Source organism: Physella acuta, unplaced genomic scaffold (assembly GCF_028476545.2).
Source record: "Physella acuta isolate Inbredline_101_S28 unplaced genomic scaffold, ASM2847654v3 ptg001203l, whole genome shotgun sequence".
In the NCBI taxonomy this organism is placed as follows: Eukaryota; Metazoa; Mollusca; class Gastropoda; family Physidae; genus Physella; species Physella acuta.
In genome coordinates this window covers 340,599-366,466 of record NW_026732720.1, presented here as the reverse complement: position 1 = coordinate 366,466, position 25,868 = coordinate 340,599, and the positions used below count along the sequence as shown (strand labels likewise).

The 25,868-nt window shown below is 39.8% G+C and overlaps 3 protein-coding genes across 3 annotated transcripts; 2 read left to right on the top strand and 1 right to left on the bottom strand.

Moving 5' to 3' along the window:
- Positions 1 to 181: 181 nt before the first annotated feature.
- On the top strand, positions 182 to 3,719 carry LOC131957076 (uncharacterized; the record flags this gene model as incomplete). Its single annotated transcript, XM_059321776.1, is given in 4 exon segments — positions 182 to 479; positions 600 to 671; positions 1,783 to 1,833; positions 2,422 to 3,719. Coding segments are annotated over 3 exon segments (1,119 nt in total). The 3' UTR covers positions 3,453 to 3,719.
- Positions 3,720 to 4,984: 1,265 nt separating this feature from the next.
- LOC131957065 (GTPase IMAP family member 7-like) lies at positions 4,985 to 8,589 on the top strand. Its single transcript, XM_059321766.1, has 5 exons — positions 4,985 to 5,081; positions 5,593 to 5,649; positions 6,480 to 6,558; positions 7,157 to 7,218; positions 7,348 to 8,589. The coding sequence occupies exons 2-5, from the start codon at positions 5,625 to 5,627 to the stop codon at positions 8,463 to 8,465; spliced, it is 1,284 nt and encodes a 427-aa protein (XP_059177749.1). The 5' UTR covers positions 4,985 to 5,081; positions 5,593 to 5,624; the 3' UTR covers positions 8,466 to 8,589.
- A 3,179-nt stretch (positions 8,590 to 11,768) lies between these two features.
- LOC131957073 (uncharacterized) lies at positions 11,769 to 25,248 on the bottom strand. Its single transcript, XM_059321772.1, has 10 exons — positions 25,125 to 25,248; positions 21,979 to 22,145; positions 21,347 to 21,473; positions 19,604 to 19,718; positions 17,737 to 17,942; positions 17,034 to 17,157; positions 15,846 to 16,000; positions 14,336 to 14,498; positions 13,003 to 13,104; positions 11,769 to 11,928 (listed from the first exon to the last, which is right to left on the bottom strand). Exons 1-10 carry the CDS (start codon positions 25,189 to 25,191, stop codon positions 11,769 to 11,771), a joined length of 1,386 nt encoding a protein of 461 aa, XP_059177755.1. The 5' UTR covers positions 25,192 to 25,248.
- Positions 25,249 to 25,868: the final 620 nt, after the last annotated feature.

Here is a 25,868-nt window from a genome sequence, read left to right as displayed (position 1 = left end):
ATGAGCTATAAATATTTTAGATGCAATCCTTCAACCGCATATATTTCATCATCGCTCAGATATACCAGTACCTCTTTTTTCAAGATTTAACCTCACTCTAAGCTACTTAATTTAAACTCTAACCTAACCACTAACACTAAACTTGCCAACCTTGTATTAAGTGTTGTTATATGTGAATGGTTTAAACTTGATAGGCTACTTTATACCACTATTTTTAACAAATAAACATTGTTATGTTGTACATATAAAACGGGTTGAAATGAAGAGGGGAAATCCCTTGTTGCGCTCAGCATTCCAAGTCCACAGCATCGTTTTTTTTTTATTTATTAAACTGAAACCAGCTGTTGGGTTTTCCCGATTTTAGTTAAAAGATACCGGGGATCAGCAAAATAAAACACTTCCGATTTCACAAACAAAGCCAACAGTTATGATGTTAGCTGAAACATCTCCACATTATAACGGTATTTTATGGAAACAATGTAAGTATTTAATTTTTGTACAAGAATAAAAAGTTACACGCTCAGCAAAGTTAAAATGCTAAATTGCTTTTATCCTTTCGTATTTTTGACACACTTTTTTAATGTTTTATTTACCAACAGAAATGTGAGGCATTTCTGGTTTCTTAAGCTTCGTAATGATATCAAACATGCCTGTGCTTTTTATGTTAGCAGGTATGTAAAGAAACTTTAATTAAACCACCAAGTCTTTAGATAGGTAGTTTACCTAAAGCCTGGAGTGAAAAAAATACAATAGAAAAAAAAACGCTATTCTTAATATACTCGATACAATAATTATCTAAATACATTAGTTTGTTTGGTCTTTAAATGAGCTAGCGCTGTTCCCGAGTTATATTTTGTGTCTCCCCTTGATATATATGTAAATTTAAATAAAGGGTCGTCCATAAATGATGTCTCACTCCTAAATGTGAAGAGTGTTTTGATGATGTGGCGGTGGTTATAGGAGGTCAGAACCTGTAGTATTACCCTTTTAAAAAAATTTTTTAAAAAAAAAGTATTTTTAAAAACGAAATTATAGCAGTTATTAGGTAGTGGCGCGGGGGTGGGGGAGTGGGAAAAAGTGAAGTGTGGCATACTGTTAGTATGGAGGTCAAACTTAACGTGCAGATGTCAAGGGGGGTGGGGGGGGGGGGGGGCACCAGTTGGGCAAATAAACAGTTAAGTCATTTACAGAAGATGATCTTCACCGACTTACAGACTGTTTTAAGCGTTGTAGTGGTACTGTAGTTTATACGCAGAGTTTATTCCAGCCCCCCCCCCCCCCCCCCTATCCCCGAAAAATATATACGCCCCCCCCCCCCCCCCGAACGAAATGGAATTTATAGAAAATATATACTTTTAAAAATTTCCGGGTGGGGGAACCCTGGTTAAAAATTCTATTTATTGTGTATATAAACTGCATATTTCTCTGGTGTGTCAAGGGTTGGGGTTTCTTGGCGGTGAGGGAGGTGGCGGGGTGGAGAGATAGAGAAAATCAACTGAGTTGGGACAGTCTGGACATTAAGCTAAAATATTTCCAAGGTTATGTTTATTACAATTAGAGTGAAATGCAATGTGTCACATATTATGTTTTCACCACTATGTTGTGTATAAATATATTTATTTATTTGAGAAAGCAAAAGGTTGAAATATTTTCTGCTTAACTAAGTTCATATTGTGAAATTAGTTACTTGATGTATACTACAAATATATAAACTTGATATAAGATCAATGCATTTATTTAAAGCTTTCTCACATTAACGTCATTTTTTTTTCTTTTTCTTAGTATGTCTCATTGCTGGTGCTGTAGCTGGTTCAGTAGATGATAACACAATAAGTGAGTTTTCTTTTTCAAAATTAATTCTTCTCAAACTGTTATTTTGTGCCTCGAGATCAGTAGTTCTTAACCTGGGTTCGGTGGAACTCCAAGGATTCGGTGCATCAGTCTCTGGGGTTAGGCAAAGGTCAAGATGCACACCCGAGACATACGATTTTTGATCGGATTTGTCAGTGTGGACGATAGAACTATGAACAAGGGTTCGGCGAATGCGCGTATAAAACTGAATTTCCGTACCTCCAAAAATTGTTAAGAACTACTGCTCTAGATAATGTACCTAACTTTGATTCGTTAATTTTCTGTATCTTATTTTAATAATAGCCAGTAATGAGATTAAAATTTAAAACGTGCAGAATGATTTAACACCGTGTCGTTTAGTTTATCGATCTGATGTTTAGAGGAAAAACGCGCGCTTTCTAACATGAAATGTGCGAGTATGGAACGAGAGAGAGGTAGAGAGGGAGGGGGGGGGGGGTGTTGATTAAAATTGTGGTGATTCGGAATCATTTTTTAAAAGTCCTGATTTTCCTTATTTAAAGAAAAATAATAATGTGCTGGATAATTTATACATGAATTGCATTTTTACAGATTCTGCGGAAAACAAAGCAAATGTTCAAGAAAATTTATTCCTGAATATCTTGGTGATAGGCGACACCAGAAATGACGTCATACAAACACTGAACCACAAACACAACAGTGTGTATATGAACATCATTGAAGCTTTGACTGCCGGCCGTGAAGAGTTCAACAACAAGGAATCCCTCCATGTATTTATAGATCTAATGATGGCTGTTTCAAAACACGAGGGTCCTCATACTATACTCCTGGTAGCTACACCAGGGGAACCATTTCACAGTCAACTTTTAGCACAGATCAAACATTTCAAGGCTTTGTTGGGTGAGGAGTTTATAAAGAAATGGTGTATTCTCATGGTGCCATATTTAAATTTAAACCAACAAGAGAATTCTAGAACTGAAGAAATAATTCTCGAACAAAATAATGGACTTAGAGACTTAATAGCAGAGTGTAGTGAGCGAGTTGTTTATATAGATGTTAAGACTACGGTTAAGGAGATGATTCAGAATCAGGTAGACCAGTTGATACAGATGGTACTCATTCACCAGATACAAATATCCGGACGTCGATTCTTCAAAGATTTTTTAAACAAAGCTGTGTTGGAGAGATGTAAACTCGATATGGCTGAGATAGTGGACCAGCTACAGGGTATAGACTCTGGTGATTTTGAGACCGACCTTGAAAATCTGAAGAAGCTCCAGCAAGATTCGACTCGGCTACTGACAGAGATTTTGAAACACGATAATGAAACAGGCGTTTTCCGTGACGTCATTAAGGACGTCAGATTACTAAAAATGCAAATATACGAACATTTGAACGAGATACAAGATGAATTTATTATTTACCTGGAGGAAGAACTAGCTGAAGAAAGGCGGATCACATTGGAGGAAAAGAAACAGATGCTGGACGAGAGGGCGGAGCTAAGCCAACGGAGATCGACAGATAAAGGATTCGTGGGCGGAGCTTTAGCAGTAGTGGGAGTCGCTGTAATGGTGGTGTACAGTGTAGCTAAATTTTTTTTAGGTTACTTTTTCAATTTCTAATATTTGGAAAATGTATTGTTGTGTGTATCATGTTCAGTTGTAAGTGTGGATAATTCATTGGGACATATAGTGAAGTTTGGCCTCAATCTTGGTTAATTTAATCAGAGGCGTAGCGAGGGGGGGGGGGGTGTGGACCGTACTTGGTGACACCATTTAGGGGGGTGACACCAAGGCAAAATATAACAAAATGTATAGAGAAAAATAATAATTCCACTTTATTAAGTGATTAATTCGAGTGTTAAATAGTGTTTTAAGAGGTGTAAATCGAAAGTTTGAGTGGGGGGGGGGGGGGGGGGGACGGGTGCAAATCGAAAATTGAAAGTTTGTCCCCGGGAAGGGGGGTCGCTACGCCTCTGCGGGGTGACACCATTAAGTGCCGCACCGGGTGACACCCGACCTCGCTACGCTACTGAGTTTAATATTGGTGCATTGTGTGACGCTTGGTTTGCAAGTTATTGTCACATTGTCATTGTTTTAGTTTGTGATTGTGCATGTGTGAGTGAAGTTGTGAAGATTATATTTGAATTGTAATGAAAGATTATTTTTTAAAAGATTATATTAAAATGTTATTAAAGAAGATAAAAATACAAAAGCTTGCTCGAATTTTCATTCCAACGTCAGATTAAGGTCTTGACAAGACGTCAAATCTTCAAAAGTTTAACGTCATCCTTACAGTTAAAGGCGATTCACGTAAAATCATGATCAATTTGCTTTTTATGCCCTGTATGATGCCATAAACTAGCTGATTCAATGTCGCTAAACTGCGCGCCAACTTAGTTCTAAAGCGTTTCCTCTTGTGAACGAACACTAGTGTTTTTTCTTTGAAGCTAATTATTATTTCGACAATGATTTGGCCTTTGTAACTGCTTTCTCTTGTCGAACTCAGAAGAGTTATTTCTTTATTTGGATGTGTCATCAAAGTGTAACATATTTTTTGATGCAACTTTTATTACATGAAGTGCTGGCCTTCTTATGAGTGAGCTTGGTGTGAAGATCCGATTCGCCTAGCTTCCAATTTATTTTGTTGTTTTTTGATCGGATTGTGGGCCAGAGGCGTAGCGACCCTTCCCGGCGCCCGGTGACAATCTTTCGATTTGCACCCCCCCCTCAAGATTTCGATTTGCACCCCTCCCCTCAAACTTTCGATTTGCACCCCCTCAACCTTTCGATTTATTTTTCCAACCCATTTTGGTGCCCCCTAAGGTCGGCGCCCGGGTTCATGTGTTCCCCCCGGACATGTGTCCCCCCCCCCCCGCCCCCCTCGCTACGCCTCTGTTGTGGACCCCATAAACAGCCTCCCCCCCCCCCCCCCCCGACCACAACCCTCCCTGTATTGCTGAGTCTGGCGATATGGTAATTCAGCCCCTGCTAACATATGCCACGTTTACAATTCAATGCTAGGGGGATACCGGGAAAAATAATCTGCAAGGTATTCAATGAGTTGGAAAGCTTAAGGCTTACTGAAAACCGTGGTCAAACTGAAACAAGAACTGGGTTTTCCCGATATTATTGCGTGGATGATTGGACAAAATGCAGGGGCACACAGAAATACTGCATACGTGTAAGGTTGGTTTGAATTACGTGTGGACTGCTCAACCGAACGACCTCTTAAAACATCTTAACGAAGGTAACTGGTCTAAAGATTTTACAATTACTAACTATATTTTAATGTCGAAAATATTATACCGTAGTATTGACCGTGTATTTTGTAAAAAAAAAAAAAAAAAAAAAAAAAAAAAAAAAAAAAAAAAAAACTATACGTCGCACCCAGGATACTTGATGGCAATATATTGAAACAATCGGTAACACACGCAGGACTTCAGAGAAAACTCTACATGACAACACGTTACCCCCCACACAATCACTCACGCACTATTACTCACATACACGCATTTACACATTTATAACCATAAGCGCACAATAATAAGCCTTGATACACACAGAGCAATTACCTAACTTACACACCTACACTTACACACATCTACTACCTACACAAATACATCGCTAACTAACTATACACGCGACATACACGCGACACACATCACCTACACACCTCATGTTACCTCTCTAGCCCACTGTACTTTTGTACGTCTATTAATATCCTCTGATACATTCTCTATTTTATTATTTTATTACATGTCTTATCAGAGTCAAAGTATACCTGAAATACCCATGGCTGTGAAACTGACATTTACAGGTAAGTGGAGTCTATATATTTATATATATATATATATATATATATATATATATATATATATATATATATATATATATATATATATATATATATATATTTAAAATAAATAGCTTAAAATATGAAATAATATTTATTCATATAAAAACATACACGTTTCGCACAAAACATATTAAAGTAGTTTAACAATCTCAGCTCGAAATTATGAACTTTACATTGTTATTAGATCTAAATCTTTAATTACCGAGTATTGCAGACTAATATTTTTATGAGTTTTAAAAATAAATTAAAATAATTATTAAAATTTGTGCATGGAGCTGAAGAGCCGCATCTTGACATCAAAAGAGCCGCATGCGACTCGAGAGCCGCAGGTTGCCGACCACTGCATTAGAGCTAATTCGACGTGCTACTAACACGAAACTTGTATTAGAAATCGAGACTTATGGGTTATCCGATGTGTGCTCTACCATCTGAATACGCCACCCCCTATTGCAAGACAAATATACAGACAAATTGTTACTGTAATGACAGAACATATAACCAGACAAATTGTTACTGTAATGACAGAACATAGAGCCTGACAAATTGTTACTGTAATGACAGAACATAGAGCCTGACAAATTGTTACTGTAATGACAGAACATCAAAACGAAATACGTCCCTACTACTCAAACTTGCCCCGATTCACCTTGATTAAACCACCATCTTTTAAAAAAAATTGTATTAGTATTTTTTTTCAATTCTTTAGGGTTTGAAATCCCCTTGGTGCACAATCGTAGGTACGCCTCTGCTGTAGATACAAGTCTAAACTCTGTTGTTGTTTTACATTACAGTTTGCGCCACGTTCATCAGCTTATGCTGTGTTCAAGCTCAGCACTCAGCTGATCTACACGAAGAAGAAGGACACTGTGGGTAAAGTAGTTTACATCTGTTTCGATAGATCATAAACTGGACGTTATAAGGCTGCTCAAGCTAATGCTCCGATGTGCCTGTGTCCCTAAGTGTAAATGAGCAGTGTGTAATTTGTCAAATCAGAGACATGTTGTTCGATACAGCTCCTCTGTTCCTTATTTTCACTCTTACCGCCCGGTAAGACATGACACAGTTAAACAGAGCTTTTGTTATGACAACACAGACTAATGGGGGGTAGGGGAGGGTACGACGAAAAGTTAACTTTCAAAACCTATCTTGAAATTTACCCATTTAATTTCATAAAACTACGCTTATATGTGAAATTGCATGGAACTTAGTCTATTCGGCCTAGAAAATTTCAAATTTAAATGCAGCTTAACCAAACGCCGGACGAAACAGCCCCGGACAAAAAGGCCACTGACTATATACCCACGTATAATGATTCACGCTAAAAGATAACTCATCAGACAACATTTACAACTAGACAATATTTACAGCGAGACAATATTTACAGCGAGACAATATTTAAATCGAGACAATATTTAGGTAGATCAGCTGCGGATTAGTTAAGGCTAAAACTATATTCTTATTTCGATAGAAAACTAAATGATGTTGAAGAATGCATTAAACCTAATCTCCAAGATCTCGACAGCAAAGAAGGTTAGAAAAATAATATATTATTCAAACTATATTCATGTTTCCCCCCATTTATTTTTAAATTAAAGTTAACCATAATTAGTTGAATGACGAAGTTTTCTTAAGGATAATTTTCTCTTCCATTCTTTTCAGTTGAAAGAATCCTAAAAAACAAGAGAAGCATCGACTTGTTATTGATTGGTAAAACCGGAAGTGGTAAAAGTGCCACCGGAAATACAATTATCGGCAGAAAAGTTTTTAAAACCTCACCAAGCGCATCATCAGTGACTAAAAACGTCCAGTCGGATTACACGGAGTACAAGGGTGTTGAGTTTAAGGTGGTTGATGGACCTGGTGTGGGAGACACAGACTTAACACAAGAAGAAGCAGACGAGCAGATTGATAAGGCCATGAAATACGCCATGACAGACAATCCTAACGGCTTTCACGCGTTTTTATTGGTGGTTAGATTTGGCGGGAGATTCACGAAGGAAGATCAACAGACAGTCACAGCGCTAAAGGCGCTTTTTGGTGAAGATTTTGTTCGAAGTTGGTGTATACTTTTGGTGACCCACATTGATAATTTTGACCCTGAAGAAACAGGAGTCGAATCAATTAAAGAATGGTACTTAAATCAAGAAGGAATTTTAGGAGATTTGATTAAAGAATGCGAAGGTCGTGTTGTTTTATTTGATAACAGAGACACAAGCAAAAGAAATCAGCAGTTAGATGTACTGATTGAAACCACTGATAAGTTAAACCATCGAAATCAGCGCTACTCTGATAATAACTTTAAACGAGCCAGGGAAGAAAGAGACAGACTAATTCAAGAATCTAAGACTCAATATTTGAAAGAGGAAAATCGAAAAGAGGCTGTCATGATCGTACAAGAGCTCTCTAACCTATGGAAACAGGACTTACAAACAAGGTTACACAGTCTAGAAATTCTTAAGTTTAGAACAGCCTTGCAGCTTAAAGATATCTCTTTACAAGACAGCAATACAGGGACTTTTAAAGATGTGCTTGATAAATATCATATGATTCAAGATAAGATTATAGAGCTCATCCATAGCACAAAAGATCAACAGATAAAACAGCTAAAAGAGGAGATCTACGAGGAGAAGATGAAAAGATTGGGCGAACGTGAGAAGTTCCAGAGAGAAAAGGAAAAGAATGCTAATTTGAGCAGTGAAGTTGCTCTTCAGTTTTTTGATATATGGGAGGTTGTAGTAGCAGTCGCTAAGCGAGTTTGGAGATTTTTTGTAAAATAAAGTGAAGGTTAATCTATTAAGGTTAATATTATTTCTGGTAAGAATAAACATAAAAACAAATTGGGTTGCGTTATTTTAAAGATGTTAATTACTATACAATATTAATCATTTCAATTTTATAAATTAAATATCTTCGGGATCGATTTGAAAGTTTTTAATTTTGAACTTAACTGTCATAATAATACTTTATTTCGTTGTGTGAAATGTCCTGTTCATATTTAAGAAAAAAAAAGTATTATTTTTATATTAGTTATATTAGCAGTCCTGAATACAACTAAGAAAAGAAACATGACAAACCAACCAGATGGCATCGGGAAAGTTTGAAAAAAAATTATTTGGTGCACAACTTAGCTTTAACCTAATATTATCTAATAACACAATTTATGTTAAACTAATTGACGAGCTGCCTATTGAATAAACCATTTTCGAATTAGGGCACAAATTAGAATTGTTGGCGCAGACAATGAATTAGGTAGAATTTCTTATTAATGAGATCTGGTCAAACAGCTTTTCCGAATGTATTTACTTTGTATTCACTCAAGTAAAGTGTCATCTCTGTTATAAAGATACTCTAGTACTGATTTAATCGGTTTGGGTTCGAAAACGGATTCTACACAATTTAATTTTCAAGTTTAGTTTTGTGTACGGCTGGTTGTACAAGTTTAAAATTAGTTTTGGATTATCAATAAATATTGGGGAAGACTTACATATCTTAGAACAGTGGTTCTTAACCTGGGTTCTATCTCTTCTTCGTTCTTAATTTTAGTGTTGGAAAGGATTCCCTCCAATACAGTTGTGTTATGTGTTAATTAGTTATGCGCCACATAGGCCATTGACTCCGATTTCAGCCTGCTTTTTTTTTTATTTGCTTCCATTGTCTTTCTCCAACAAATAACAAAAATAGTTGTTTCATTTTGGAGTTGTCTCTCATAGAAGAGTTGCTGTCCCCAGCTATCGAGCCTCATCTGCCCGAGGGTTCCAACTCGAGACTTTTCGGATTAGTAACGATAAACTTAACCGACTCGACTCGTCGACACACAGGGTTCGATAGAAACACAGGGTTCGGGGAGTTAGTCATGGGTTTGGCCGAGGTCAAGACTAAAACGTTTCATGATCGGATTTTGTTAGTGCGGGCGATAGAACAATTAAGAAAGGTTCGGTGAATGCGCATATGAAACCGGTGGAGTTAGGCACCTCCAAAAAGTTTAAGAACCACTTTCTTAGAAGAATAAATATACTATATATCTTAATTGTGATTGTCCAAATTTAATTTAATTCAGAAGAATTGTTTTTTAAACTAATATAGTGTGGGCGGTGTGGTCAAGCTGTAGAACACAATCGCTAACTATAAACTAGAGTTCAGTCCTGTAAGACATATGTTTACATTGAATATAGAAGACATTTTAAAGTTGCCTTTACATCTTAACTAATAACTAGATACAAGTATTATATATTTACTTTATTTTACGCTAAACTTAAAAGCACAGTATCTCACAGGAAACCATACAATTAGAGTGGAAAAAACATATTTCAAACAGAAAAAATAAACAACATATTTTAAGTATTTAAAAGACACAACGATCAGAGAGAAAAAAACATTCCGCTATTATCGGGACCAATGCGGAAACTGGTTACAATTGGCAAACTAACATAGCGTGGGAACACTATCATTAGCAGTGCTTATACCAATCAAAGTGGATGATTTTATCTTGATGATCCATAGTTAGTCAACGCAGAAACCTGTAGGTGCTAATGTTTTGAAACTTTCATCCAATCATACGTGGCACATTTCTTGGAAGATAACTCTGCGAGCTTTAAATCTTCGACAACAAATAAACTAGACTAGCAGGTTGTAGAGAAGACTGGCAGGTTGTAGACTAGACTAGCAGGTTGTTGAAAAGACTGGTAGGTTGTAGACTAGACTGGCAGGGTTGTAGACTAGACTAGCAGGTTGTAGAGAAGACTGGTAGGTTGTAGACTAGACTGGCAGGGTTATAGACTAGACTAGCAGGTTATAGAGAAGACTGGTAGGTTGTAGACTAGACTGGCAGGGTTGTAGACTAGACTGGCAGGGTTGTAGACTAGACTGGCAGGGTTATAGACTAGACTGGCAGGGTTGTAGACTGGACTGGCAGGGTTGTAGACTAGACTGGCAGGGTTGTAGACTAGACTGGCAGGGCTATAGACTAGACTGGCAGGGTTGTAGACTAGACTGGCAGGGTTGTAGACTGGACTGGCAGGGTTGTAGACTAGACTGGCAGGGTTGTAGACTAGACTGGCAGGGTTGTAGACTAGACTGGCAGGGTTGTAGACTAGACTGGCAGGGTTAGTTGACAAAACTGGCAGGGTTGTAGACTAGACTGGCAGGGTTGTAGACTGGACTGGCAGGGTTGTAGACTAGAATGGCAGGGTTGTATACTAGACTGGCAGGGTTGTAGACTAGAATGGCAGGGTTGTAGACTAGACTGGCAGGGTTATAGACTAGACTGGCAGGGTTGTATACTATACTGGCAGGGTTGTAGACTAGACTGGCAGGGTTATAGACTAGACTGGCAGGGTTGTAGACTAGACTGGCAGGGTTATAGACTAGACTGGCAGGGTTGTAGACTAGACTGGCAGGGTTAGTTGACAAAACTGGCAGGGTTGTAGACTAGACTGGCAGGGTTGTAGACTAGACTGGCAGGGTTGTAGACTAGACTGGCAGGGTTGTAGACTAGACTGGCAGGGTTGTAGACTAGACTGGCAGGGTTGTAGACTAGACTGGCAGGGTTGTAGACTAGACTGGCAGGGTTGTAGACTAGACTGGCAGGGTTAGTTGACAAAACTGGCAGGGTTGTAGACTAGACTGGCAGGGTTGTAGACTGGACTGGCAGGGTTGTAGACTAGAATGGCAGGGTTGTATACTAGACTGGCAGGGTTGTAGACTAGAATGGCAGGGTTGTAGACTAGACTGGCAGGGTTATAGACTAGACTGGCAGGGTTGTATACTAGACTGGCAGGGTTGTAGACTAGACTGGCAGGGTTATAGACTAGACTGGCAGGGTTGTAGACTAGACTGGCAGGGTTATAGACTAGACTGGCAGGGTTGTAGACTAGACTGGCAGGGTTAGTTGACAAAACTGGCAGGGTTGTAGACTGGACTGGCAGGGTTGTAGACTAGACTGGCAGGGTTGTAGACTAGACTGGCAGGGTTAGTTGACAAAACTGGCAGGGTTATAGACTGGACTGGCAGGGTTGTAGACTAGACTGGCAGGGTTGTAGACTAGACTGACAGGGTTATAGACTAGACAGCCATGTTGTAGACTAGACAGCCATGTTGTAGACAAGACTGGTTCCAATAGCGCCAGCCAGCATCAGCCACACTCCTGCCCTGATGGACGAGGTGCCGCTCGTTGAATGCTCGACCCCGCAGTTCTCCAAGAACAGCAGGTCGCTCATGTGCTTGTGTTCGTAGAGGCAGTTGCTGAAAGACAGTTCAATATAAGCCGTGGTTAGCTCTAGACTAAAAATGGGAGTTTGGGGGATGGGGGCGGTGGCGGATGTGCGAAATATAAGTTAAAAATGAAACTTAAGTCGGGGATTGTGCGGTCAGTGTTAGGTGGAGAGGAGGAGGGGGGGGGGAATGTGTAGCCAGTTCTAGACTAACATGGAAGTGGGGCGACGGTGTGGTCATTTCCAACTCTACAAAGAGGTTTGACGTTTTGTATTGTATTGTGGGCTTCAAGGTTAACTTCAATGTAAAATCGTATTGCTTCAGCCACTTTACATAGCTGCCGTTTAAAACAACCTCCCGACCAAAACCACACTTATTAAAATCCACATGCCACCTCACTTGAATTGAAATAAGTTGTACCCTTTTGATATATATCGGATAGCAATAGCAAACCAGAGGCGTAGCGACCCCTTGTAGCGCCCGGGGACAAACTTTCAATTTGGCGCACCCCATATATTTTTCTTATATTTATAATTCAAAATAGCAGCTAAAATGAGCTTATTTTGGCGCCCCTAGGGTCGGCGCTCGGGGACATATGTACCACCCCCACCCCTCGTCGCTACGCCTCTGATACCAACACAACCACATCGTGATCTAAAGAAAAAAATATCCTCGTCACCAACATATAAACAAGATGAGCTAATTGTTTAACCTTAGATTACAATTTATGTTAAGGAATTACTCTATATGATACCAACTCTCAAAACATTTCATGGCAATTTTAAAATACACTTTATATAATCACTATTATCAGTTAACCGTAAAATAACAATACGATTGTTTTTTTTTTTCAACATTGTTCTGGCTAAATGAAAACAATGGACATTTTAATATCATTAACACCACTAAAACAATAAAACAATAATTTTGTATAAACATTGTGTCAGATTTATTAAATATAAAAACAAAACAAAAAAAACGTCATATTATGAAAGGTAACCACTAGTCAAATCAGAGGCGTCGCTAAGGGGGTGCGGATCGCACCGGGGGACACCCGCCTCAGCGACGCCACTGAGTGAAGGTTATGATATGAAAGCAACTCACTCTCCTAGGCGAGCGAAATGGTAGAGAAAAAACACGTCAGTGTCGACTGCGTCACATTTGCGGTACTCATCCTGTAAGCATTTGATGTAATCCAGTGAAAGTCTGGGGATAGAGAGAGGGAACATGAAAGTTGTATGATGTTATCTTATGAAAGTCTGGACTACAGAAACAGGGAACATGAAAGTTATATTATGTTATCTTGTGATAGTATATAGATAGAAAGAGGGAACACGAAAGTTATATTATGTTATCTTGTGTTAGTATATATATATATATATATATATATATATATATATATATATATATATATATATATATATATATATATATATATAAAGAGGGAACACGAAAATTATATTATGTTATCTTATGAAAGTCTGGTGATAGAGAGAGAGAGAACAAGACAGTTATATTATGTTATCTTGTGATAGTATATAGATAGAAAGAGGGAACACGAAAGTTATATTATGTTATCTTGTGTTTATATATATATATATATATAAAGAGGGAACACGAAAATTATATTATGTTATCTTATGAAAGTCTGGTGATAGAGAGAGAGAACAAGACAGTTATATTATGTTATCTTGTGATAGTATATAGATAGCAAGAGGGAAGATGAAAGTTATATAATGTGATCTTATGAAACCATGGGTATAATAAGAGGGAACACGAAAATTATATTATGTTATCTTATGGAAGTCTGGTGACAGAAAGAGGAAACACGACAGTTAAATTATTTCATCTTGAGATAGCCTGGGAAATTCAATCAGGAAACACGGAAGATTAACTATAGCACCGGTCAATGCAAGAAAGAATGTTAAATATAAAAGTAAATATAAAATATCTGTGCTAATAAACTTTGAAATACGCCTAGAAAAAAAAATAGAGAATTAATTAGAAGTGGGCTAGTAGCAAAAGCGTAGGTGGCTAATTATATATGAAAAATAATTTTAGAGGGAAGAAAGCTTGTTAAACACATTACAAGACAATAAGCACGATAAGACAATAAACACACAATCACTTAACACATTGTCTACAGACACTGAAACACCGAAAGACACATAGACACATACGCCGACACATAGACGACGCAAACGACGACTCATAAATAACAGACACTGACTCTACGACACAGACGATTGGCACTTTGACTGACACGACGACACAGACTACGACACACGCCGAAAGACACACAATTACTTAGACGACACACTGAAAGACACATTTATTAACGACACACTCAGCAATTTCCCACAATACGTTCCTTAATCAGTTAGCATGTCACATACAAGATGAGCACATAAACCTCCAGGAAATTATCCCCACATACTTGCAGGAGAGTCTATGTATCTCTGTTTGGTTGCTGGTTCTAAAAGCTGCGCGTAAATCTTTCAAATTCTCCTCCGAGTGGGCCGCGGTCTCACAATGGCGCGTGTCTGCAGACACCTCACAGTCCGCCAGCTCCTTGTTATCGTATAGGGAGCTGCTGGTTACTGCATCGACATAATGGCATCATTTAACACGGGTCATGTCTTGGTGTTTTAAAACACGGGTTATTTTCTTAAAACTGCATCATCACAATGGCATCAGTTAACACGGGTCATGTATTGGTGTTTTAAAACACGGGTTATTTTCTTAAAACTGCATCATCACAATGGCATCAGTTAACACGGGTCATGTATTGGTGCTTTAAAACACGGGTTATTTTCTTAACACTGCATTAAACATTAGGAAGGTGCTGGTCACTGCATCGACATAATGGCATTATTTAACACGGGTCATGTCTTGGTGCTTTAAAACACTGCCTAAACACAATGACATTAATTAACGAGGGTCATGTCTTGGTGCTTTAAAACACTGCCTAAACACAATGGCATTATTTAACGAGGGTTATGTCTTGGTGCTTTAAAACACTGCCTAAACACAATGGCATTATTTAACGAGGGTTATGTCTTGGTGCTTTAAAACACTGCCAAAACACAATGACATTATTTAACGAGGGTTATGTCTTGGTGCTTTAAAACACTGCCAAAACACAATGTCATTATTTAACGAGGGTTATGTCTTGGTGCTTTAAAACACTGCCTAAACACAATGACATTATTTAACGAGGGTTATGTCTTGGTGCTTTAAAACACTGCCTAAACACAATGACATTATTTAACACCGGTCATGTCTTGGTGCTTTAAAACACTGCCTAAACACAATGACATTATTTAACACGGGTCATGTCTTGGTGCTTTAAAACACTGCCAAAACACAATGACATTAATTAACACGGGTCATGTCTTGGTGCTTTAAAACAAGGGTCGTCTTCTTAATCCTGAATCAAAACAAAGGCATTATTTATCACGGGTCATTTTATATCCTTTTAAAGAACGGGTTATTTTCTAAACCCTCTAAAGATGCTGTTCATTTTCAATATATCTACACAATTGACCGATTTCATGCCATTCGCTAGAACTGTATCTTCTCTATTGTTTATAACCGGCATTTACGAAATATGTCTGTTCATCCACAATACTAAATTTACCAATTTAATTTGTTGTCGTCAATTAAAAAAAAATATTATTCTGATTTTATTTAAAATGTGTTATCCTTAAAACACACTCCTCTACGCTCTTTAATGGGATTCCTTCCAGCACAATTAATTATCACGCGTCAACATTACAACTTCTTTTAGGCATCTCTTCGCGTGGAGTTGAGAGAGGTGGGCACTTCCCCCAACTAACGAGCCTCATCTGCTCGGGGTCCGAACTTTGGACTTTTGGTGTTAGGAACCATGCTGCTTTTATTTGCATTCAAAACTTTAAAATGACCTCAACACTTTTTGCACCTACTTCTTCCCAAAGCTTGTGTACAGAACAAGTACCCGCCACGGGTGAGATCGTAGCTACTCGGGAATTGTTTCTCGAACAGTTTGATCGTGTACGGCTGGCCGGTGTCGTCGTAACTTTTCGATGTGATCAAACACTCGGTGTACTTTTCTATACCGCTGGTAGGGGAGGAAATGGGATACGTCGTCAGGTCGTATGTATAGATGTTTTTTTTTTTATAGATCATGATTTAATAATACAAGAAAATTCTAACACATATTTTAACAGTAATGTACATTGTAATAAAAATTGGTTAAAATACTCAATCTTGACCAAGCTTAAGTTTTTAACAAAAATAATCACTATTTCTAAACAAGAAAAATTAAATTGCAATCAGCGTGGGTAAGGGATAGTAGGCTGATGTTTGACGTCATGTTGTGTAGGTGAGGGGGGGGGGTGCTAAATACTTATGACGATCGGTGTTTCTTTCAGGCGCAGACTATCCCCGCCCCCGCCCCCGAACAAAATATAATTTGTATACAAAATTTAAAGTTATTAACCAGTTCCCATCCTCTTACCCGGAAAATTAAATCCCCCCTCCCCCCGCCCATTCAAGTGTATCCTCATTCAACCCAGAAAAAAATGTCTGAAAAAACAAATATGACGATACAATAAAAGCTTAAGGTCATTAATGGTTTACTAGCAAGTTGAGGTTGAAAAGTGAATCAAAATGAAATTATAGTGTGAAATCACATCACAATGTCTTTAATGAGATTGTTAATTTGAACAATCTGTTTTTTTTTATATAGACTGTTAGTTACATCCAGTTAAAGATTATTGATTAAAGTTGAAGGGTGAAACAATCAAATAGTGTTTTTGTTATTCAGTTTGTTAATCGAACAATAGAAAATGGCGATGGATGTGGCACGTCCTAAGAATGAATCCAGAAGACATCGCAGGAATGGTGCCAAAACTGGACGCCTCGATGAAAAAGAGAACAAGGGATACGTGGAGGTGCACGGCGGGGAAGCAGCTGGCAGAGGCAGGACTGTCATGGGGGACTGCCAGGAAGCAGCTGGCAGAGGCAGGACTGTCATGGGGGACTGCCAGGAAGCAGCTGGCAGAGGCAGGACTGTCATGGGGGACTGCCAGGAAAATTGGGGGTGGCCGACAAAATTGAGTTTGGTGTAGGGTGTAACAAATGTTTCTTACCTGCACAACTGTAACATGTGCAGGAGATTCACTCTTGGGATGACAGACTTTTTTCTGCCAGGCAGTTCCATGGCGCAGTAGTCGTCTATGGATAAGACCCCTCTATTTTCACTGTGTGCAGAACCTAAATAGAGAAAAACAAAACACGACGGCTGATAGGATTCTTGTAGCAGGAGTCTACATATTTAATTAATTTGTTTTTTTTTTTTACCACGCAAATTAGACAATCTATTTTTCTTTGTCTAACACCTCAAATTTATATATTTTATTATGTTTGCTTTCTAAAGTCGCCAAACAGCTTCATTTCTAATTTCTTTCAGGCATATCTCCACCATTTTAAATGCTATCTGGCTTGCAGTATGTATCCTAGAGATCTTTTGATCTTGCCATGCGGAATTATCTGCAGCATTTTTTTGCTACCCTCTATTTTTCTGAGACACTCAACAAACCACACGTTATATTGTTTGACCATTTTCTGAGCTTTGAGTTTCAAAACTCTGCGTTAGAATTCCAAACTGGTTTTTTTAAGGTAACGACATTTCGGGCCTTGTTCAATCTCCTGATCGGTACAAGCTTTATAGAACACTACTTTTGTACAACATATGCATACATACATACATACATACATAATTACATAAAACCCTAGGGTTTTATTTTATACGGTGTTAGTGAGTCAATACAAGAAGCTACATAAATAACTTACCCGTTACACTAATGCTTATCTCAGCCATTTTAGTATGACTGTAGTTCATGAAATGATGGCTGACGATGCATTGCATGATGAAGGGGTTGCTCTGACGTGGGAGGGACATGTTCACCATCAGGGTCACCAAGTAAACTGTGTTCTTGTGAGGTACATTTATGTGTTTCATCACACGTTGACTGCTTATCAAGTCATTTTTCACGTTTCTACGAATACACAAAAGATAAATTTAAAAAAAAAAAGTCCTCTTTATCCCAATAGGTGGAGCATGTTTTTTATTTGCTTCAAAGAATGTTGAAACAGTATTTTTAAAAACCTTGAATTTTCAAGTAGTTTCAAAAGAGGTGTGTCTGCTACGCTCAGAGTTTCTTCCAGGCATCTCTTCGGGTGGGGGGGGGGGCTAAGCCCCCACGAAAAATTTTTACCGCCCCCCGAACGAAGTGAAATTTATATAATTTATATAGAAAATATATACTTTTAACAGTGTCCGCCCCCCCCCCCCCAACCCCGAAGAAAGTCTACCGCCCCCCCCCCCCCCCGAAAATTTCAAGTGCCCCCCCCCCCCCCCCCCCCCCGAAGAAAAAAGTCTGGAAGAAACACTGGCTACGCTGTGTGGAGTGTCTGTTCTGATGTGAGTGGTGTCTGTTTATGTAGTGTGGCGTGTCTCTTTTAATGTGATTAGTCTGTTTTGATGTGATTTGTCTGTTCTGATGTGATGTAATGTGTCTGCCTCCTATGTGATTTGTGTCTGTTTTGATGAGAGGTGTGTATATTTAAAGTTTAGGTGTTTCTGTCTTTATATTGTGTCATGTTTTTTTCTTGATAAGAGGTGTGTTTGTTTTGTTGTTATAATCTCTTTTTATGTTTTATTTCTGATTTAATATTTAAGTGTTTTTTTTTATTTTGCGTGTAGTGTGTTTCGTTGAGTGTGTACTGTGTCTGTTCCGGTGTGTAGTGTGACTGTTCCGGTGTGTAGTGTGTCTGTTCCGGTGTGTAGTGTGTCTGTTCGGGTGTGTAGTGTGTCTGTTCCGGTGTGTAGTGTGTCTGTTCCGTTGTGTAGTGTGTCTGTTCCGTTGTGTAGTGTGTCTGTTCCGTTGTGTAGTGTGTCTGTTCCGGTGTGTAGTGTGTCTGTTCCGGTGTGTAGTGTGTCTGTTCGGGTGTGTAGTGTGTCTGTTCCGGTGTGTAGTGTGTCTGTTCCGTTGTGTAGTGTGTCTTTTCCGGTGTGTAGTGTGTCTGTTCGGGTGTGTAGTGTGTCTGTTCCGGTGTGTAGTGTGTCTGTTCCGGTGTGTAGTGTGTCTGTTCGGGTGTGTAGTGTGTCTGTTCCGGTGTGTAGTGTGTCTGTTCCGTTGTGTAGTGTGTCTGTTCCGGTGTGTAGTGTGTCTGTTCCGGTGTGTAGTGTGTCTGTTCCGTTGTGTAGTGTGTCTGTTCCGGTGTGTAGTGTGTCTGTTCCGTTGTGTAGTGTGTCTTTTCCGGTGTGTAGTGTGTCTGTTCGGGTGTGTAGTGTGTCTGTTCCGGTGTGTAGTGTGTCTGTTCGGGTGTGTAGTGTGTCTGTTCCGGTGTGTAGTGTGTCTGTTCCGGTGTGTAGTGTGTCTGTTCGGGTGTGTAGTGTGTCTGTTCCGGTGTGTAGTGTGTCTGTTCCGTTGTGTAGTGTGTCTGTTCCGGTGTGTAGTGTGTCTGTTCCGGTGTGTAGTGTGTCTGTTCGGGTGTGTAGTGTGCCTGTTCCGGTGTGTAGTGTGTCTGTTCCGGTGTGTAGTGTGTGTGTTCCAGTGTGTAGTGTGTCTGTTCCGGTGTGTAGTGTGTCTGTTCCGGTGTGTAGTGTGCCTGTTCCGGTGTGTAGTGTGTCTGTTCCGGTGTGTATTGAACGAACCTGATGACCACACTTGGCATGACGTAGCTTGCGCCTCTTGATATGCACGTCCATGTGTACTTGACGTCTGGCCTGACTTCCCTTGGCCCAATCCACGCTGGCTGCGTCGGCATCACTGTAGAAAATACAACAAATGTGGTACCGGACACGGCACCACTGTAGACAATGCAACAAATGTGGTACCGGACACGGCACCACTGTAGACAATACAACAAATGTGGTACCGCACACGGCACCACTGTAGACAATGCAACAAATGTGGTACCGGACACGGCACCACTGTAGACAATGCAACAAATGGGTACCAGACACGGCACCACAACACAAAACAAATGTGGTACCAGACACGGCACCACAACACAAAACAAATGTGGTACCAGACACGGCACCACAACACAAAACAAATGTGGTACCAGACACGGCACCACAACACAAAATAAATGTGGTACCAGACACGGCACCACAACACAAAACAAATGTGGTACAAGACACGGCACCACAACACAAAACAAATGTGGTATCAGACACGGCACCACAACACAAAATAAATGTGGTACCAGACACGGCACCACAACACAAAACAAATGTGGTACAAGACACGGCACCACAACACAAAACAAATATGGTATCAGACACGGCACCACAACACAAAACAAAGCAAATGTGGTACCAGACACGGTACCACAACACAAAACAAATGTGGTATCAGACACGGCACCACAACACAAAACAAATGTGGTATCAGACACGGCACCACAACACAAAACAAATGTGGTATCAGACACGGCACCACAACACAAAATAAATGTGGTACCAGACACGGCACCACAACACAAAACAAATGTGGTATCAGACACGGCACCTCAACACAAAACAAATGTGGTATCAGACACGGCACCACAACACAAAACAAATGTGGTATCAGACACGGCACCACAACACAAAACAAATGTGGTACCAGACACGGCACCACAACACAAAATAAATGTGGTACCAGACACGGCACCACAACACAAAACAAATGTGGTATCAGACACGGCACCACAACACAAAACAAATGTGGTATCAGACACGGCACCACAACACAAAACAAATGTGGTATCAGACACGGCACCACAACACAAAACAAATGTGGTACCAGACACGGCACCACAACACAAAACAAATGTGGTACAAGACACGGCACCACAACACAAAACAAATGTGGTATCAGACACGGCACCACAACACAAAACAAATGTGGTATCAGACACGGCACCACAACACAAAACAAATGTGGTACCAGACACGGCACCACAACACTAAACAAATGTGGTACAAGACACGGCACCACAACACTAAACAAATGTGGTACCAGACACGGCACCATTGTAGAAAACGAACAACTCACACATGACTTAGCTGCGAGACCAGATGAAGTCGCAAATGACTTCACTAAAAGACTAGATACACCCAACTCACAAATGACTTAGCTACAAGACTAGATGAAGTCACAAATGACTTAGCTACGAGACTAGTTACACCCAACTCACAAATGATTTAGCTACGAGACACCCAACTCACAAATGACTTAGCTACGAGACACCCAACTCACAAATGACTTAGCTACGAGACACCCAACTCACAAATGACTTAGCTACGAGACTAGATACACCCAACTCACAAATGACTTAGCTACGAGACACCCAACTCACAAATGACTTAGCTACGAGACTAGATACACCCAACTCACAAATGACTCACAGATAACATTTGGCACAAATGTGATGTTCCGCCTGTCGTTGCCCAGCTTATAATGGCACGTGATGCCCTTCTGGTTGTCTAAAGAATTTATCGTAAAACTTATTTTTGTGATGTACGTCTTAGTTTCCTGTGTACAGAGATAATACAGTTTGTTATTTGTACAAATTAGCATTATGAGATAACTCGCCCGTTGATGAAAAATCCAACGGGTGCTAAGGAATTTGATGACATTTTAGTACTTTCTAAAAAAAAGTTTAGAATTTTTTCGTTAAATTACTTGGTAGCAAAAATAATTTTTTTTTTGTTAGAATTCTTTAGCTTTAAAATTCTGCTTTTAATGTTTTATAACTTAATAAGTAAAATGTAAAAAAAAAGTTTTTGTTTAATAACCAACTATCTAAAATAAGGTTGTCTTGTTTTTAAAAGAATTTACCAGCTAAAATAATGGTTTTCAATGTATATATATATATATATATATATATATATATATATATATATATATATATATATATATATATATATATATATATAAATATATGTATATAATTATGTCTTGTTTGTTTAATCAAGCCTGAACACGATTCACACGAGAGGTCACTATAGTAACACTAGTAAACAAAGTTGATGCTTACGTTGGATGTGGTGTCCACTATTTTAGCATTGTGCGGAAGTCCATCTACTCTAGTCCATGACAGCTGGGGTGGCAGGGAAGGGTCAAACATGTGAGCGCTGCACGTGACCACACAGATGGAACCCTCCACGCTGAGGGACGGGCCGGATATCTGTAGGGGTTGGTCTGCTGCTGGGGTAGAGTTATGCAGGTGAGGATGGGGTTGGGTGGGGGGGATACACAGAGGTAAGGGAGGATACACGGAGGAAAAGGGGATACACGAATGAAAGGGTGGGGACGATACATTGAGGTGAGGGGGTGAATATATGGAGGTAAGGATGGGGTGTGGGGGTAATACATGGAGGTGAGGGTGGGGAGAGTACAAGGAGGTAAGGGTGGGGGTGGGGATAATACATAGAGATGAGGGTAGGGGGGGTAAATACATGGAGGTGCGGTGGAGAGGGTGATAAACGGAGGTAAGGGCGAGGTGAATTAATGGAAATAAGTGTAGCGTGAATACATGGAGGTGAGAGTGGGCGGATGTATACATGGACGTGAGGACGGGGTGGGGAGAATAGACGGAGGTAAGGGGGCAGAGAATACATGGAGATGGGGGTAGTTGAAAAAATGAAGAGGTGGATGGGGTGGGTGTGAATACACGTAGGTGGAGGGGTACATACATGGAGGTGAGGGTGGGGGGTACATACATGGAGGTGAGGGTGGGGTGAATATATGGAGGTTAGGGTGGGGTGAATATATGGAGGTGAGGGTGGGGTGAATATATGGAGGTGAGAGTGGGGTGAATGCATGGAGCTTAGGGTGGGGTGAATATATGGAGGTGAGGGTGGGGTGAATATATGGAGGTTAGGGTGGGGTGAATATATGGAGGTGAGGGTGGGGTGAATGCATGGAGCTTAGGGTGGGGTGAATATATGGAGGTTAGGGTGGGGTGAATATATGGAGGTGAGGGTGGGGTGAATATATGTAGGTGAGGGTGGGGTGAATATATGGAGGTGAGGGTGGGGTAAATATATGTAGGTTAGGGTGGGGTGAATATATGGAGGTTAGGGTGGGGTGAATATATGGAGGTGAGGGTGGGGTGAATATATGGTGAGGGTGGGGTGAATATATGGTGGTGAGAGTGGGGTGAATATATGGAGGTGAGGGTGGGGTGAATATATGGAGGTGAGGGTGGGGTGAATACACGTAAGTGAGGGCGGGGTGAATATATGGAGGTGAGGGTGGGGTGAATATATGGAGGTGAGGGCGGGGTGAATATATGGAGGTTAGGGTGGGGTGAATATATGGAGGTTAGGGTGGGGTGAATATATGGAGGTGAGAGTGGGGTGAATATATGGAGGTTAGGGTGGGGTGAATATATGGAGGTGAAAGTGGGGTGAATGCATGGAGCTTAGGGTGGGGTGAATATATGGAGGTGAAAGTGGGGTGAATGCATGGAGCTTAGGGTGGGGTGAATATATGGAGGTTAGGGTGGGGAGAATATATGGAGGTGAGGGTGGGGTGAATATATGGAGGTGAAAGTGGGGTGAATGCATGGAGCTTAGGGTGGGGTGAATATATGGAGGTTAGGGTGGGGAGAATATATGGAGGTGAGGGTGGGGTGAATATATGGAGGTGAGGGTGGGGTGAATGCATGGAGCTTAGGGTGGGGTGAATATATGTAGGTGAGGGTGGGGTGAATATATTGAGGTGAGGGTGGGGTGAATACACGTAGGTGAGGGTGGGGTGAATATATGGAGGTGAGGGTGGGGTGAATAAATTAAGATGAGGATGGGGTAGGGGGATGGAGGTAATACATGGAGTTAATGGGCAGTAAATAAGGGGGTAGTGGATACATGGATGTAAGTGGGCAGTGGATACACGGAGTTAAGTTGGCAGTGAGGTGATGGGGCTGTGAATACATGAAGGTAAGGGGACAATGAATACTCAATTTTATGGGAGGATATATTTGGAATATAGTGTAGCTGTTAGATCTTTATTAAAAAGCTTCATGCATGAATGAAATCACTCAAAATGGGTATCTCGTCAAAATATGCATAGCAGTATATTAATTACTTGCACATACGATCAATCTTCGCGTAACGCTATCCATTTCTTCTAAAAAGAGATGAATTCTTCTTCTGATAACTACTGCCTCTACCAACTACTGCCTCTTTTCGGTTTTGTCCTAAGCAAAATATTTCACTTGACTGGCACAACTTAGTGAACTATCGCAGAAGCGTAGCGAGGGGGGGGGGGGTGCGGGGGGTGCGGACCGCAACGGGTGACACCATTTAGGGGGGGGGGGGTGACAGCAAGGCAAAAAAATAGCAAAATATATAGAGTAAAACTTGAGGGGGTGGGTGCAAATCGAAAGTTTGAGGAGGAGGGGTGCAAATCGAAAATTTGAAAGTTTGTCCCCGGGAAGGGTGGCTACGCCTCTGGGGGGGGGGGGGGGTGACACCATTAAGTACCGCACCGGGTGACACCGACCTTGCTACGTCACTGATCTATCGATTTGTCTGAAAATAGTATTTACTTTTTTTTGCCTTTAATGCGACATTTCTATGTGTTTATATCAAACCGACTTTTAACCTGAAGTGTTTTTAATACAAGACAAACTGTGATTGGCTGTTTTATTTGTTCTTTATTTGTGTATGTTTTTCTGCTTTTTATTCCTAACGTTTTTAGTAAATAATTGTAAGACCTATCCAGTTTGGTTATATTTCCTATGTAATAAACATGAGATAAAAACATTAATATTTTGGTCTTTTATCAACTTTTGTAAAGTTACTGGATTGACTAAAACATGAAAAACGTCGAATCTTTTGAAAAGTGAATTAAAAATCACACAATCAAACTTGTATAAACACATCTCTTTTAATAACATCACACGGGATTTTAAAATAATTAAAGGACTGGAGTGTTCTCCTTACTAGCTGTTAATAATGTTATCTTGTGTAATTTCCTCCTAGATCAAGTCTAGATTCTATATTTCACACATAGATCAAGATCAAGATCTTTCTAGATCTATATCTCATAGACAAATAGATCTAGATCTAGATCTACCACATAAACTGGATCTAGAATCTAGATCTAGATCTATAAAAATTACATTTGCAACCAAACTGTGATTTTAATCGCACTCTACAATAGTTAAACACTTACTAAAACGTTCCAAAGATAGGCATAGATCCAGCACCGTCAGTGTTATCGCTAGTGGTAAAAGTTTCATATCAGTGGCTTGTTTGTCTTTGAGTTCAAGTTATCAACAAACACAAATCTTGCCAAATTAGTTATGGTTTGTTATTTGCTTGAGATTGCGCACCAAGTCGGTTTACGTCATCCGGTGCATTGTTTAGTTACATGGATGCACACCAATGCACACCAATGCACACCAATGCACACCAATGCACGCCAATGTCATGTTTTCCGTATGTCACAACATGATAAGAAAAAGTATGATAAGTCACATACCGAACAGAGACACCAAGACAAAACCTTCTACGACAACAGACAGTTTGATAAGATTCCATAGCACAAGACACACTACAACACACATTGTAGCTAGACACATTACAACAAGACACATTATAACAAGACACGTTATAATAACACACATTATAACAAGACACACTTTATAACAAGACACACTACAACACATATTATAACCAGGCACACTACTACACACAATATAACAAGACACCCTAGGGTGAGGGTTAGGGTTAGGGTTAGGGTGTGTATTAAAAACATATAACACCAAGAGTACAAAATAAAATTTTAATTAAAGTGTTTTAATTTGTAAAAAAAGTAAACTATAAACTACTTTAAAACTCTTTTTAAAAACTCCAAATATAAATATGTAACTATAGAAAAGGGTTATAAAACTATTAACATGTTAAAATAATAAAC

Excerpts from the sequence above, each read along its gene's own strand:
- LOC131957065 (XM_059321766.1), top strand. The coding sequence starts at position 5,625 with ATGGCTGTGAAACTGACATTTACAG. Across the intron at positions 5,650-6,479 it reads TGTGAAACTGACATTTACAG|TTTGCGCCACGTTCATCAGC; the intron begins GTAAGTGGAGTC and ends TTTACATTACAG. Across the intron at positions 6,559-7,156 it reads GAAGAAGAAGGACACTGTGG|AAAACTAAATGATGTTGAAG; the intron begins GTAAAGTAGTTT and ends TTATTTCGATAG.
- LOC131957073 (XM_059321772.1), bottom strand. The coding sequence starts at position 25,191 with ATGAAACTTTTACCACTAGCGATAACACTGACGGTGCTGGATCTATGC. Across the intron at positions 17,943-19,603 it reads ATGCCAAGTGTGGTCATCAG|AAACGTGAAAAATGACTTGA; the intron begins GTTCGTTCAATA and ends GTGTATTCGTAG. Across the intron at positions 13,105-14,335 it reads ATACATAGACTCTCCTGCAA|ACTTTCACTGGATTACATCA; the intron begins GTATGTGGGGAT and ends CTCTATCCCCAG.